The 16,393-nt window shown below is 62.6% G+C and overlaps 1 protein-coding gene across 1 annotated transcript; it reads left to right on the plus strand.

Moving 5' to 3' along the window:
* Positions 1-2,729: 2,729 nt before the first annotated feature.
* LOC130598564 (alanine aminotransferase 1-like) lies at positions 2,730-15,628 on the plus strand (the record flags this gene model as incomplete). Its single annotated transcript, XM_057408080.1, is given in 8 exon segments — positions 2,730-2,973; positions 5,822-5,901; positions 5,994-6,130; positions 9,148-9,298; positions 9,300-9,323; positions 11,555-11,710; positions 14,119-14,231; positions 15,488-15,628. Coding segments are annotated over 8 exon segments (996 nt in total), but the record flags the coding sequence as incomplete, so codon positions are not given.
* Between the last annotated feature and the right edge of the window lie 765 nt (positions 15,629-16,393).

Consider the following 16,393-nt stretch of genomic DNA (forward strand, 5'->3'; position numbering starts at 1 on the left):
GGCTCCTCTGTGCCGGGCTTGGCACCGGGGCCGTGTCCGTGGTGTCCCCATGGGGATGTGGGGCGGGATGGGGGGGGGGGGGGGCTCAGTGCCAGCCCCAGCCCTGGCCCCATTGGCCCCATGCCCGCACCGTGTCCTTGTGTGCCCCCACCCCCCCAGTGGCCCCATGGCTTCAGCATGGCCGTGCCCCATGGGCAGGCCCCCCCATCTCCACACTGCCCCATGGACACCCCATTGTGACCCCCATTGTCCCCATGGCCGCCCCATTGTGACCCCCATTGTCCCCATGCCCACCCCATTGTGACCCCATGGCCACCCCATTGTGCCCACATTGTCCCCATGGCCACCCCATTGTGCCCCCCATTGTCCCCATGGCCACCCCATTGTGCCCCCATTGCCCCCATGGCCACCCCATTGTGACCCCATTGTCCCCATGGCCACCCCATTGTGACCCCCATCTTCCCCATGGCCACCCCATTGTGACCCCATTGTCCCCATGGCCACCCCATTGTGACCCCATTGCCCCCATGGCCACCCCATTGTGCCCCCATTGCCCCCATGGCCAGCCCATTGTGACCCCATTGTCCCCATGGCCGCCCCATTGTGACCCCATTGTCCCCATGGCCACCCCATTGTGACCCCCATCTTCCCCATGGCCACCCCATTTTGCCCCCATAGCCGCCCCATTGTGCCCCCATTGTCCCAATGCCCACCCCATTGTGCCCCCATTGTCCCCATGGCCACCCCATTGTGACCCCCATTGCCCCCATGGCCACCCCATTGTGCCCCCATTGTCCCCATGCCCACCCCATTGTGTCCCCCATCCCCACCCCCACCCCATTGTGTCCCCCTTCTTTCCCATGCCCACCCCATTGTCCCCCCCATCCCCATCCTCACCCCATTGTGTCCCATTGCCACCCCCACCCCATCCCCACCCATTGTGTCCCCCCCATTCCCCTCCTCACTCCATTGTGTCCCCCCTTTCCCTCCCCATTCCCACCCCATTGTGTCCCCCCATTGTGTCCCCCCCATCCCCACCCCATTGTGTCCCCCCATTGTGTCCCCTCCATCCCCATTCCCACCCCATTGTGTCCCACCTTTCCATCCCCACCCCATTGTGTCCCCCCATTGTGTCCCCCCCATTCCCACACCCACCCCACCCCATTGTGTTTCCCCCATCCCCATCCCCACACCATTGCCACCCCCCATCCCCATCCCCACCCCATTGTGTCCCCCATTCCCATCCCCACACCATTGTCACCCCCCATCCCCATCCCCACCCCATTGTGTCCCCCCCTTTCCCATCCCCACCCCATTGTCCCCCCCATCCCCACCCCATTGTTTCCCCCCTCTTTCCCATCCCCACCCCATTGTGTCCCCCCATTGTGTCCCCCCCATCCTCACCCCATTGTGTCCCATTGCCATCCCCACCCCATTGTGTCCCCCATTGTGTCCCATTGCCACCCCCACCCCATTGTGTCCCACCTTTCCATCCCCACCCCATTGTGTCCCCCCATTGTGTCCCCCCCATCCCCATCCCCATCCTCACCCCATTGTGTCCCATTGCCAACCCCACCCCATTGTGTCCCCCATTGTGTCCCCCCCATCCCCACCCCCACCCCATTGTGTCCCATTGCCAACCCCACCCCATTGTGTCCCCCATTGTGTCCCCCCCATCCCCACCCCCACCCCATTGTGTCCCATTGCCAACCCCACCCCATTGTGTCCCCCATTGTGTCCCCCCCATCCCCATCCCCATCCTCACCCCATTGTGTCCCATTGCCACCCCCACCCCATTGTGTCCCACCTTTCCATCCCCACCCCATTGTGTCCCCCCATTGTGTCCCCCCCATCCTCATCCCCACCCCATTGTCCCCCCATCCCCATTCCCACCCCATTGTGTCTCCCCATTGTGTCCCCCCCATCCCCATCCCCATCCCCACCCCATTGTGTCCCCCATTGTGTCCCCCCCATCCCCATCCCCATCCTCACCCCATTGTGTCCCATTGCCACCCCCACCCCATTGTGTCCCACCTTTCCATCCCCACCCCATTGTGTCCCCCCATTGTGTCCCCCCCATTGCCACCCCCACCCCATTGTGTCCCATTGCCATCCCCACCCCATTGTGTCCCCCATTGTGTCCCATCCCCATCCCCATCCCCACCCCATTGTGTCCCCCATTCCCATCCCCACACCATTGCCACCCCCCATCCCCATCCCCACCCCATTGTGTCCCCCATTCCCATCCCCACACCATTATGTCTCTTCCCCCCATCCCCACCCCATTGTTTCCCCCCTCTTTCCCAACCCCACCCCATTGTGTCCCCCCATTGTGTCCCCCCCATCCCCATCCTCACCCCATTGTGTCCCATTGCCATCCCCACCCCATTGTGTCCCCCATTGTGTCCCATTGCCACCCCCACCCCATTGTGTCCCATTGCCATCCCCACCCCATTGTGTCCCATTGCCATCCCCACCCCATTGTGTCCCCCATTGTGTCCCATTGCCATCCTCACCCCATTGTGTCCCATTGCCATCCCCACCCCATTGTGTCCCCCATTGTGTCCCATCCCCATTCCCACCCCATTGTGTCTCCCCATTGTGTCCCCCATTGTGTCCCATCGCCATCCCCACCCCATTGTGTCCCATTGCCCCCCCGTCCCCACCAGCCCCCGTTTGTCCCTCACCCACAACCCCTCTCCCACCGGCTGCCGCTTGCGCTCGCGCAGGCGCTGCTGAAGCTGCTGGTGTGGGGCTCGGGACGGGGCCGCACGGGGGTGCTGGTGCCGGTGCCTCAGTACCCGCTCTATGGGGCCGCCATCGCCGAGCTCGAGGCCGTGGCCCTCGGGTACCACCTGGACGAGGAGCGGGGCTGGGCCCTGGACCTGCCCGAGCTGCGGCGGGCGCTGGAGGAGGGCCGGGAGCGGAGCTGCCCCCGAGTGCTCTGCGTCATCAACCCCGGGAACCCCACGGGTATGGGGGGAGGTGGGGGGTGGGATCAGAGGCAGGGGATGGGATGGGATGGGACCCTTGGGGATGGGAGCCGTGGGATGGGATGGGAGCCATAGGGTGGGATGGGGTCCATAGGGTGGGATGGGGTCCGTAGGGTGGGATGGGGTCCATAGGGTGGGATGGGGTCCATAGGGTGGGATGGGAGCCATAGGGTGGGATGGGGTCCATAGGGTGGGATGGGGTCCGTAGGGTGGGATGGGGTCCGTAGGGTGGGATGGAACCCCTGGGGATGGGATCCATGGGTTGGGATGGGGTCCATAGGGTGGGATGGGATCCATAGGGTGGGATGGGGTCCATAGGGTGGGATGGGAGCCATAGGGTGGGATGGGGTCCATAGGGTGGGATGGGGTCCGTAGGGTGGGATGGGGTCCGTAGGGTGGGATGGGGTCCGTAGGGTGGGATGGAACCCCTGGGGATGGGATCCATGGGTTGGGATGGGATCCATAGGTTGGGATGGGATCCATTGGTTGGGATGGGATCCATAGGGTGGGATGGGAGCCATAGGGTGGGATGGGGTCCATAGGGTGGGATGGGATCCATAGGGTGGGATGGGGTCTGTAGGGTGGGATGGGAGCCATAGGGTGGGATGGGGTCCATAGGGTGGGATGGGATCCATAGGGTGGGATGGGGTCCATAGGGTGGGATGGGGTCCATAGGGTGGGATGGAACCCCTGGGGATGGGATCCATGGGTTGGGATGGGATCCATAGGTTGGGATGGGATCCATTGGTTGGGATGGGATCCATAGGGTGGGATGGGAGCCATAGGGTGGGATGGGGTCCATAGGGTGGGATGGGATCCATAGGGTGGGATGGGGTCCGTAGGGTGGGATGGGAGCCATAGGGTGGGATGGGGTCCATAGGGTGGGATGGGATCCATAGGGTGGGATGGGGTCCATAGGGTGGGATGGGGTCCCTGTGGGATGGACCCCTGGGGATGGGATCCATGGGTTGGGATGGGATCCATAGGTTGGGATGGGATCCATTGGTTGGGATGGGATCCATTGGTTGGGATGGGATCCATAGGGTGGGATGGGAGCCATAGGGTGGGATGGGATCCATAGGGTGGGATGGGGTCCGTAGGGTGGGATGGGAGCCATAGGGTGGGATGGGGTCCATAGGGTGGGATGGGATCCATAGGGTGGGATGGGGTCCGTAGGGTGGGATGGGAGCCATAGGGTGGGATGGGGTCCATAGGGTGGGATGGGATCCATGGGGTGGGATGGGGTTCGTAGGGTGGGATGGGAGCCATAGGGTGGGATGGGAGCCATAGGGTGGAATGGGATCCATAGGGTGGGATGGAACCCCTGGGGATGGGATCCATGGGTTGGGATGGGATCCATAGGTTGGGATGGGATCCATTGGTTGGGATGGGATCCGTAGGGTGGGATGGGATCCGTCGGTTGGGATGGGATCCGTAGGCTGTGATGGGATCCATAGGGTGGGATGGGGTCCGTAGGGTGGGATGGGGTCCATAGGGTGGGATGGGATCCATAGGGTGGGATGGGGTCCATAGGGTGGGATGGGGTCCGTAGGGTGGAATGGGGTCCATAGGGTGGCATGGGATCCATAGGGTGGGATGAGATCCATAGATTGAGATGGGATCCATAGGCTGGGTTGGGATCCGTAGGGTGGGATGGGATCTGTCGGTTGGGATGGGATCTGTAGGCTGGGATGGGATCCATAGGGTGGGATGGGGTCCATAGGGTGGGATGGGATCCAAAGGCTGGGATGGGAGCCATAGGGTGGGATGGAACCCCAGGGGATGGGATCCATGGGTTGGGATGGGATCCATAGGTTGGGATGGGATCCATTGGTTGGGATGGGATCCATTGGTTGGGATGGGATCCATAGGGTAGGATGGGGTCCATAGGGTGGGATGGGATCCATAGGGTGGGATGGGAGCCATAGGGTGGGATGGGAGCCATAGGGTGGGATGGAACCCCAGGGGATGGGATCCATGGGTTGGGATGGGATCCATAGGTTGAGATGGGATCCATAGGTTGGGATGGGATCCGTAGGGTGGGATGGGATCCATAGGTTGAGATGGGATCCATAGGTTGGGATGGGATCCATAGGGTGGGATGGGATCCATAGATTGAGATGGGATCCATAGGCTGGGCTGGGATCCATAGGGTGGGATGGGATCCATAGGCTGGGATGGGATCCATAGGCTGGGATGGAACCCTGGGGATGGGAGCCATGGGTTGGGATGGGATCCATAGGTTGAGATGGGATCCATTGGTTGGGATGGGATCTATAGGGTGGGATGAGGTCCATAGTTTGAGATGGGATCCATAGGCTGGGTTGGGATCCGTAGGGTGGGATGGGATCCGTCGGTTGGGATGGGATCTGTAGGCTGGGATGGGATCCATAGGGTGGGATGGGATCCATAGGGTGGGATGGGATCCATGGGGTGGCATGGGACCCCAGGGATGGGATCCATAGGGTGGCATGGGACCCCAGGGATGGGATGGGGTCCATAGGGTGAGATGGGATCCATAGGGTGGGATGGGGTCCATAGGGTGGGATGGGAGCCATGGGTTGGGATGGGAGCCATGGATTGGGATGGGATCCATAGGGTGGGATGGGATCCATGGATTGGGATGGGAGCCATGGGTTGGGATGGGATCCGTAGGGTGGGATGGGATCCATGGATTGGGATGGGAGCCATGGGTTGGGATGGGACCCAGGGGATGGAGCCCCAGAGCTGGGACCCTGGGGGCTGGATTGCCCCCCCCCCCCCCCCCCCCCCCATCCCACCCAGTTCTGGGTCTGGGCCCCCAACCTCCGCCCCACTGATGCCCCCAGGCCAGGTCCAGAGCCGCGAGTGCATCGAGGCCGTCATCAAGTTCGCCTACGAGGAGCGGCTCTTCCTGATGGCCGACGAGGCGAGTGGGGCCCATGGGAACCCCCGCCCCACACGTGGGGGGCTGAGCCCGCACCCCTGCCCCACAACCACCCCCTTGTCACCGCCCCCCAGGTCTACCAGGACAATGTCTATGAAGAGGGTGCCGAGTTCCACTCCTTCAAGAAGGTGCTGTTCGAGATGGGGCCGCCCTACTCGGACACGGTGGAGCTCGCCTCCTTCCACTCCCTGTCCAAGGGCTTCACGGGCGAGTGAGTGATGGCCATGGGGCCAGCGCCCCACTGCTGCCGCCTATGGGGTGGGCATGGTGATGGCATCACCCAATGGGTGCAAGCGGGCTTGTGGAGGTCGTGGGTTGGGGATGGGGATGCTGGGGGTCCAAGGGTGAGGATGGGGATGTCATGGGTCCGTGGGTCCAAGGGTGGGGATGATGATGCCACCACCCCATGGATGTTGTGGGGTGGGGATGGGGATGCTGTGGGTCCATGGATGTCATGGGTTGGGGATGGGGATGCTGTGGGTCCATGGATGTCATGGTTTGGGGATGGGGATGCTGTGGGTCCATGGATGTCATGGGTTGGGGATGGGGATGCTGTGGGTCCAAGGGTGAGGATGGGGATGCCATGGGTCCGTGGGTCCAAGGGTGGGGATGATGATGCCACCACCCCATGGATGTTGTGGGGTGGGGATGCTGTGGGTCCATGGATGTCATGGGTTGGGGATGGGGATGCTGTGGGTCCATGGATGTCATGGTTTGGGGATGGGGATGCTGTGGGTCCATGGATGTTGTGGGGTGGGGATGGGGATGCTGTGGGTCCAAGGGTGGGGATGGGGATGCTGTGGGTCCAAGGGTGAGGATGGGGATGTCATGGGTCCGTGGGTCCAAGGGTGGGGATGATGATGCCACCACCCCATGGATGTTGTGGGGTGGGGATGCTGTGGGTCCATGGATGTCATGGTTTGGGGATGGGGATGCTGTGGGTCCATGGATGTTGTGGGGTGGGGATGGGGATGCTGTGGGTCCATGGATGTTGTGGGGTGGGGATGGGGATGCTGTGGGTCCATGGATGTCATGGGGTGGGGATGGGGATGCTGTGGGTCCATGGATGTCATGGGTTGGGGATGGGGATGCTGTGGGTCCATGGATGTTGTGGGGTGGGGATGGGGATGCTGTGGGTCCAGGGGTGAGGATGGGGATGTCATGGGTCCGTGGGTCCAAGGGTGGGGATGATGATGCCACCACCCCATGGATGTTGTGGGGTGGGGATGCTGTGGGTCCATGGATGTCATGGTTTGGGGATGGGGATGCTGTGGGTCCATGGATGTTGTGGGGTGGGGATGGGGATGCTGTGGGTCCATGGATGTCATGGGGTGGGGATGGGGATGCTGTGGGTCCATGGATGTCATGGGTTGGGGATGGGGATGCTGTGGGTCCATGGATGTCATGGGGTGGGGATGGGGATGCTGTGGGTCCATGGATGTCATGGGGTGGGGATGGGGATGCTGTGGGTCCATGGATGTTGTGGGGTGGGGATGGGGATGCTGTGGGTCCAAGGGTGAGAATGGAGATGTCATGGGTCCGTGGGTCCAAGGGTGGGGATGATGATGCCACCACCCCATAGATGTCATGGGGTGGGGATGATGACGCCACCACCCCATAGATGTCATGGGGTGGGGATGATGATGCCACCACCCCATGGATGTCATGGGTTGGGGATGGGGATGTCATGGCCGCATGGATGTCATGGGTTGGGGACGGGGATGCTGTGGGTCCATGGGCCCAAGGGTGGGGTTGATGATGCAATGGGACCCTATAGGTCCCCCCCATGGCTCCCTCCCTATAGGTACCCGCCATGGCTCCCTCCCTATAGGTTCCCATCCCCGGCTATCCCCCATGGCTCCCTCTCTATAGGTCCCCCCCATGGCTCCCTCCCTATAGGTTCCCCCCATGGCTCCCTCTCTATAGGTCCCCGCCATGGCTCCCTCCCTATAGGTCCCCCCCATGGCTCCCTCTCTATAGGGCCCCGCCATGGCTCCCTCCCTATAGGTCCCCCCCATGGCTCCCTCCCTATAGGTTCCCATCCCCAGGTCCCCCCCATGGCTCCCTCCCTATAGGTCCCCCCCATGGCTCCCTCCCTATAGGTCTCTCCCATGGCTCCCTCCCTATAGGTTCCTATCCACAGCTCCCACCCATGGCTCCCTCCCTACAGGTCCCCCCATGGCTCCCTCCCTATAGGTACCCGCCATGGCTCCCTCCCTATAGGTTCCCATCCCCGGCTCTCCCCCATGGCTCCCTCTCTATAGGTTCCCATCCCCAGGTCCCCCCCATGGCTCCCTCCCTATAGGTTCCTATCCACAGCTCCCCCCCATGGCTCCCTGTCTATAGGTCTCCCCCATGGCTCCCTCCCTATAGGTTCCCATCCCTGGCTCCCCCCCATGGGTCCCTCCCTATAGGTTCCCCCCATGGCTCCCTCCCTATAGGTTCCCCCCATGGCTCCCTCCCCTACTGGTCCCCCCCATGGCTCCCTCCCTATAGGTTCCCCCCATGGCTCCCTCCCTACAGGTCCCCCCCATGGCTCCCTCCCTATAGGTTCCCCCCATGGCTCCCTCCCTACAGGTCCCCCCCATGGCTCCCTCCCTATAGGTTCTCCCCATGGCTCCCTCCCTATAGGTCCCCCCCATGGCTCCCTCCCTATAGGTTCCCCCCATGGCTCCCTCCCTATAGGTTCTCCCCATGGCTCCCTCCCTATAGGTCCCCCCCATGGCTCCCTCCCTATAGGTTCCCCCCATGGCTCCCTCCCTATAGGTCCCCCCCATGGCTCCCTCCCTATAGGTTCTCCCCATGGCTCCCTCCCTATAGGTCCCCCCATGGCTCCCTCCCTATAGGTCCCCCCCATGGCTCCCTCCCTATAGGTTCCCCATCCCCGGCTCCCCCCCATGGCTCCCTCTCTATAGGTCCCCCCCATGGCTCCCTCCCTATAGGTTCCCCCCATGGCTCCCTCCCTATAGGTCCCCCCCATGGCTCCCTCCCTATAGGTCCCCCCCATGGCTCCCTCTCTATAGGTTCCCCCATGGCTCCCTCCCTATAGGTCCCCCGCTTGGCTCCCTCCCTATAGGTCCCCCCCATGGCTCCCTCCCTATAGGTCCCCCCCATGGCTCCCTCTCTATAGGTTCCCCCATGGCTCCCTCCCTATAGGTCCCCCCCCCATGCGCACCCCCCCCACATGTGGGTCCCGTTCCCCCCCCCCCCCTTCCCCCTCCGTTCCAGGTGCGGGTTCCGGGGGGGTTTCGTGGAGGCGGTGAACGCGCACCCCGGGGCTCTGCAGGCGCTCTCGAAGCTGGCAGCGGTTCGGCTCTGCCCGCCCGTGCCCGCCCAGGTCCTCATGGGGGCGCTCATGGACCCGCCCCGCCCCGGGGAGGCCCTCGCACCAGCGGTTCCTGGAGGTGACTGCGGGAGACCTGGGGTGGGGATGGGGATGGGGATGGATGGGATGGGATACATGGGATAAATGGGATGGGATAAATGGGATAAATGGGATAAATGGGATGGGATGGGATACATGGGATAAATGGGATGGGATAAATGGGATAAATGGGATGGGGTGGGATAAATGGGATAAATGGGATGGGATGGGATACATGGGATAAATGGGATGGGGTGGGATAAATGGGATAAATGGGATGGGGTGGGATGGGATAAATGGGATAAATGGGATGGGATGGGATTGATAGGATGGGATAAATGGGGTGGATAGGATGGGATGGGATTGATGGGATGGGATGGGGATGGACATGGGGTAAATGGGGTGGGATAAATGGGGTGGGGATGGATGGGATACATGGGATAATTGGGATGGGATAAATGGGATAAATGAGATGGGATGGGATAAATGGGGTGGGATAAATGGGGTGGGGATGGATGGGATACATGGGATAAATGGGATGGGGTGGGATAAATGGGATGGGGATGGATGGGGTGGGATGGATGGAGATGGGATGGATACATGGGATGGGGATGGATGGGATACATGGGATAAATGGGATAAATGGGATGGGGATGGATGGGATGGGATGGATGGAGATGGGATGGATGCATGGGATGGGGATGGATGGGATACATGGGATAAATGGGATAAATGGGATGGGGATGGATGGGATGGGATGGATGGAGATGGGATGGATGCATGGGATGGGGATGGATGGGATACATGGGATAAATGGGATAAATGGGATGGGGATGGATGGGATGGGATGGATGGAGATGGGATGGATGCATGGGATGGGGATGGATGGGATACATGGGATAAATGGGATGGGATGGAGATGGGATGGATACATGGGATGGGGATGGATGGGATACATGGGATAAAGGGGATGGGATGGGATAAAGCGGATGGGATGGGGATGGGATAAATGGGATGGAATGGCATGGGATGGGTTGGGGTAAATGGGATAGGATGGGATAAATGGGATGGGATGGGGATGGGATGGGATAAATGGGATGATGATGGGATGGGATAAATGGGATGATGATGGGATGGGTTGGATGGGATTGTCACACGTGTGTCACTGTCATTCCATGTGTGATGGAATGGTCGGGGGTTGAGATGGGGTGGAGTGGGATGGACTGTGTGGGATGGGGATGGGGATGAGGATGGGGTGCGATGGGATGGGGATGGGAATGGGAATGGGAATGGGGATGAGGATGGGATGGGGATGGAGATAGGGATTAGATTAAATGGGGCGGGGATAGGGATGGAATGGGATGGGGTGGGATGGGGTGGGATATTATGGGATGCCCCCACCCCACAGGAGAAGGGCATGGTGCTGTGGATGCTGGTGCTGGGATGGGATGGATGGGGATGCCCCAGGATGCAATGGGATGCACTGGGATGCACTGGGATTCAATGGGATGTGCTGGGATGCACTGGAATGCACCGGGATGCGCTGAGATGCACTGGGATGCATTGGGAAGCACTGGGATGCATTGGCATGCAATGGCATGCAATGGGAGGCACTGGGACGCACTGGGATGCTCTGGGATGCACTGGGATGCTCTGGGATGCTCTGGGATGTACTGGGACGCACTGGGACGCATTGGGTCGCTCTGGGACGCTCTGGGATGCTCTGGGTTGCACTGGGTTGCACTGGGACGCTCTGGGTTGCACTGGGATGCATTGGGATGCATTGGGACGCACTGGGATGCACTGGGTTGCGCTGGGATGCATTGGGATGCACTGGGATGCTCTGGGTTGCACTGGGACGCACTGGGATGCTCTGGGATGCTCTGGGATGCTCTGGGTTGCACTGGGATGCTCTGGGATACACTGGGATGCTCTGGGATGCACTGGGACGCTCTGGGATGCACTGGGATGCACTGGGACGCTCTGGGATGCACTGGGATGCTCTGGGACGCTCTGGGTTGCACTGGGATGCTCTGGGATACACTGGGATGCTCTGGGATGCACTGGGACGCTCTGGGATGCACTGGGATGCACTGGGACGCTCTGGGATGCTCTGGGACGCTCTGGGACGCTCTGGGACGCTCTGGGACGCTCTGGGATGCACTGGGATGCTCTGGGATGCTCTGGGATGCTCTGGGACGCTCTGGGACGCTCTGGGACGCACTGGGACGCTCTGGGACACCCCGGGATCCCCCCTCCCCCCATGCGCAGGAGCGGGGCTCGGTGCTGGCGGCGCTGGCGGCCAAGGCCCGGCTCAGCCACGAGCTCCTGAACCGCGTGCCCGGGATCCGGTGCAGCCGCGTGCAGGGGGCCCTGTACGGGTTCCCCAGCATCCAACTGCCCCCGGCTGCGTGCGAGGCAGCACAGGTGGGGGAGGGGAGGGGGGAGGGGGGGTGGGGGGGAATGGGGGTGGGGATGGGGTGGGGGAGGGGGAGGGGGTGGGGGTGGGGGGGGGGGGTTGGGGGGGGGGGGGGTGGAAATGGGGGTGGGGGTAGGGGTGGGGATGGGGGTGGGGGTAGGGTTGGAGGTGGGAATTGGGGGGAATGAGGGGGAATGGGGGTGGGGATGCGGATGGGGTAGGGGTGGGAGCGGGGATGGGTTGAGCATGGGGGAGGAATAGGGGGGAATGAGGGTGGGGATGGGGTGGGGGAGGGGGTGGGGGAGGGGATGGGGTGTGGTTGGGGTGTGGTTGGGGTGATGATGGGGGTGGGGATGGGGGAGGGGGGGGTTGGGGGGGATGGGGGAGAGGGGGGTGGGGGTGAGGATGGGTTGGGCATGGGGGGGGAATAGGGGGAATGGGGGTGGGGATGGGGTGGGGGTGGGGATGGGGGAGGAGGTGGGGGGGGGGGGAGGGGTGGAAATGGGGGTAGGGGTGGGGATGGGGTGGGGATGGGGGTGGGGGTAGGGTTGGGGGTGGGAATGGGGGGGAATGAGGGGAAATGGGGGTGGGGATGGGGGTGGGGGTAGGGTTGGGGTGGGAATGGGGGGGAATGAGGGGAAATGGGGGTGGGGATGGGGGTGGGAATGGGTTGGGCATGGGGGGGGAATGGGGGTGTGGATGGGGATGGGGTAGGGGTGGGGATGGGGGAGGGGTGGGGATGGGAATGGGGGGAATGGGGGTGGGGGTGAGGATGGGGGTGGGGATAGGGGTGGGGGTGGGGTGGGAGCAGGGATGGGGATGGGGGTGGGGGGGAATGGGGGTGGGGATGGGGTGGGGGAGGGGGTAGGGGTGGGGGGGGGACTGGGACGGGGGGGGTTGGGGCTGGGGGTGGGGTGGAGGGGGGGGGGTGGGGATGGGGTGGGGATGGGGGTGGGGTTAATGGGGGTGGGGATGGGGTGGAGATGGTGGGAATGATGGGAATGGGGGACATGAGTTGTGGGGTGGGAATAATGGGAAAGGGAGGTGGGAATGAAGGACATGGGATATAGGAATGATGGACGCTGTGGGGCTGGGGGTGATGGACCCTATGGGATGTGGGGTGGGAATGACAGGAAATGGGGGCGGGAATGGGGCTGGGAATGATGGGATGGGAGTGATGGGAATGGGAGACACGGGATGTGGGAATGATGGACACTGTGGGGCTGGGGGTGATGGACCCTATGGGATGTGGGGTGGGAATGACAGATAATGTGGGGTGGGAATGATGGGAAATGGAGGTGGGAAGGGGGCTGGGAATGATGGGAATGATGGGATGGGAGTGATGGGAATGGGGGACATGGGATGTGGGAATGATGGACGCTGTGGGGCTGGGACCGATGGACCCTATGGGATGGGAATGGGGGGCACGGATGTGGGAATGATGGACGATGTGGGGCTGGGAATGATGGACGATGTGGGGCTGGGACCAATGGACCCTATGGGATGTGGGGTGGGACTGATCGACCCAATGCGAGGTGGGGTGGGACGGATAGACCCTATGGGATGTGGGGTGGGACCGATGGTCCCTATGGGATGTGGGGTGGGACCGATGGACCCTATGGGATGTGGGGTGGGACCAATGGACCCTATGGGATGTGGGGTGGGACCGATGGACCCTATGGGATGTGGGCTGGGACCAATGGACCCTATGGGATGTGGGGTGGGATCGATGGCCCCTATGGGATGTGGGGTGGGACCAATGGCCCCTATGGGATGGGAATGGGGGGCACGGATGTGGGAATGATGGACGATGTGGGGCTGGGACCGATGGACCCTATGGGATGTGGGGCTGGGACCAATGGACCCTATGGGATGTGGGGTGGGACCGATGGCCCCTATGGGATGTGGGGTGGGACCGATGGCCCCTATGGGATGGGAATGGGGGGCACGGATGTGGGAATGATGGACGATGTGGGGCTGGGACCGATGGACCCTATGGGATGTGGGGTGGGATCGATGGCCCCTATGGGATGTGGGGTGGGACCAATGGCCCCTATGGGATGGGAAGGGGGGCCACGGATGTGGGAATGATGGACGATGTGGGGCTGGGACCGATGGACCCTATGGGATGTGGGGTGGGATCGATGGCCCCTATGGGATGTGGGGTGGGACCAATGGCCCCTATGGGATGGGAATGGGGGCCACGGATGTGGGAATGATGGACGATGTGGGGCTGGGACCAATGGACCCTATGGGATGTGGGGTGGGACCGATGGCCCCTATGGGATGTGGGGTGGGACCGATGGCCCCTATGAGATGGGAACGGGGGGCACGGATGTGGGCGGGGGTCGATGCCCGCAGTCACTGCTGCCCCCCATGTGTGGGTCCGGGCTCGGTGACCCCCCCCGCCCCCCAGGCTGTGGGTCAGGCCCCAGATATGTTCTTCTGCATGAGGCTGCTGGAGGAGACCGGGATCTGCCTGGTGCCGGGCAGCGGGTTCGGGCAGCGCGAGGGCACCTTCCACTTCCGGTGCGTGCCCCCAGGGGGCGCCGTGGGGCACGGGGGGGGGTTCCGTGGGGCTGGACCCACAACCGAGCCCTCATTGATGGCGGACGTTGAGGTGGTCACAAGGTCTGTGGGGTGGTGGATGAGGGACAAGGGGGGTGTTGTGGGGCTGGGAATGATGAGACACGGAGCTATGGGGCAGGGGTGAAGGTTTGGGGGCCTTCTATGGGGCTGGACCCACAACCGAGCCCTCATTGGTGGCGGTTGAGGTGGTCACAAGGTCTATGGGGTGGTGGGATGAGGGACAAAGGGGTTGTTGTGGGGCAGAGGTGGTGCTGTGGGGCTGGGAATGATGAGGTATGGGGATATGGGGCAGGGGTGAATGTTTGGGGTCCTTCTAGGGGGCTGGACCCACAACCGAGCCCCCATCGACAGTGGACATTGAGGTGGATGCAAGGTGTATGAGGTGGTGGATGAGGGACAAGGGGGTTGTTGTGGGGCAGAGCTGGGGCTATGGGGCTGGGAATGATGAGACACACAGCTATGGGGCAGGGGTGAAGGTTTGGGGTCTCTCCATGCGGCTGGACCTACAACCAAGCCCTCATTGGTGGTGGCCATTAAGGTGGACACAAGGTCTATGGGGTGGTGGATGAAGGAGAAGGGGGTTGTTGTGGGGCAGAGCTGGGGCTATGGGGCTGGGAATGATGAGACACGCAGCTATGGGGCAGGGGTGAAGGTTTGGGGTCTCTCCATGGGGCTGGACCTACAACCAAGCCCCCATTGACAGCAGTCATTGAGGTGGACACAAGGTCTATGGGGTGTTGGGCTGAGGGACAAGGGGGTTGCTGTGGGGCAGAGCTGGTTCTATGGGGCTGGGAATGATGAGAGATGGAGCTATGGGGCAGGGGTGAAGGTTTGGGGTCCCTCTATGGGACTGGACCTACAACCAGGCCCCCATTGGTGGTGGTTGAGGTGGACACAAGGTCCATGGGGTGGTGGGATGAAGACAAGGGGGTTGTTGTGGGGCAGGGCTGGTGCTGTGGGGCTGGGAATGCTGAGAGATGAGGATATGGGGCTGGGAATGGTGGACCTGAGAGCTCTCCATGGGGCTGGACCTACAACCAAGCCCCCATTGGTGGGGGTTGAGGTGGACACAAGGTCTATGGGGTGGTGGAACAAGGCACCAGGGGGTGGCTGCGGGAGGCGGTTGTGGGGCAGAGCTGGCCCTTGGGGGGTGCCCCACATCTCGCCGCGCCCCCCAACCGGCCCCTGCCCCCCAGCATTACGATCCTGCCCCCCATCGAGAAGCTCCAGCTCCTGCTCGAGAAGGTCGGCAGCTTCTACACCAAGTTCGTCAAGGAGTTCTCCTAAGGCCAACAGCGCCCCATAGAGCCCCACAGCGCCCCATAGAGCCCCACAGCGCCCCATAGAGCCCCATAGCACTCCATAGCCCCTGGGGGGGGGACACGACACATGATCCCAGTGTCCCCTGGACCCCATAATAAAGGGCTGTGACCAGCACCCATGGTGTCCCCCTGCCCTTGGGGATCTCTATGGGGTGGTGGGTCCCATATGGGGGTGGTTATGGGGCTGGGGGGGGATGTGGGGTTGGTGCCCTCCCATCAGCTCCACCCCAGTGCCCCACACTGAAGCATCCTTACCCCTATGGGGGGGCCTCATCAGCACCCCCAGACTGGGGCCTGGCCCCACGAGCCCCCCATGGCCATGGGGTGCCCATGGACCCACAGCAGGTACCCAGTGCCCCATAGCCATGGGGTGCCTATGGACCCACAGCAGGTACCCAGTGCCCCATAGCCATGGGGTGCCCATGGACCCACAGCAGGTACCCGGTGCCCCATAGCCATGGGGTGCCCATGGACCCACAGCAGGTACCCGGTGCCCCATAGCCATGGGGTGCCCATGGACCCACAGCAGGTTCCTTGTGCCCCTTGTCCCTTTGCTGCCCCACATCCCTGGGGTGCAGGGGGTCACGGATCCGGCCCTGCCCCACATTGTGCCCCCCAAATGCCCCCTCCATGCACCCCAATGGACATGGACCATGGAGCATCCCAAAGCATCTGATGAGGGGCTATGGGATGTGGGGTCCCTGTGGGTCCCATATGGGTCTGGGTGGCCATGGGTGCCAATGGGGACCTGTGGGTCGCTGTGGGTCCCATGGGGGTCTG

Source organism: Pezoporus wallicus, unplaced genomic scaffold, assembly GCF_028554395.1.
Source record: "Pezoporus wallicus isolate ANWC-B61680 ecotype Strahan unplaced genomic scaffold, APGP_CSIRO_Pwel_v1 contig_9672, whole genome shotgun sequence".
Classification (NCBI taxonomy): Eukaryota; Metazoa; Chordata; class Aves; order Psittaciformes; family Psittacidae; genus Pezoporus; species Pezoporus wallicus.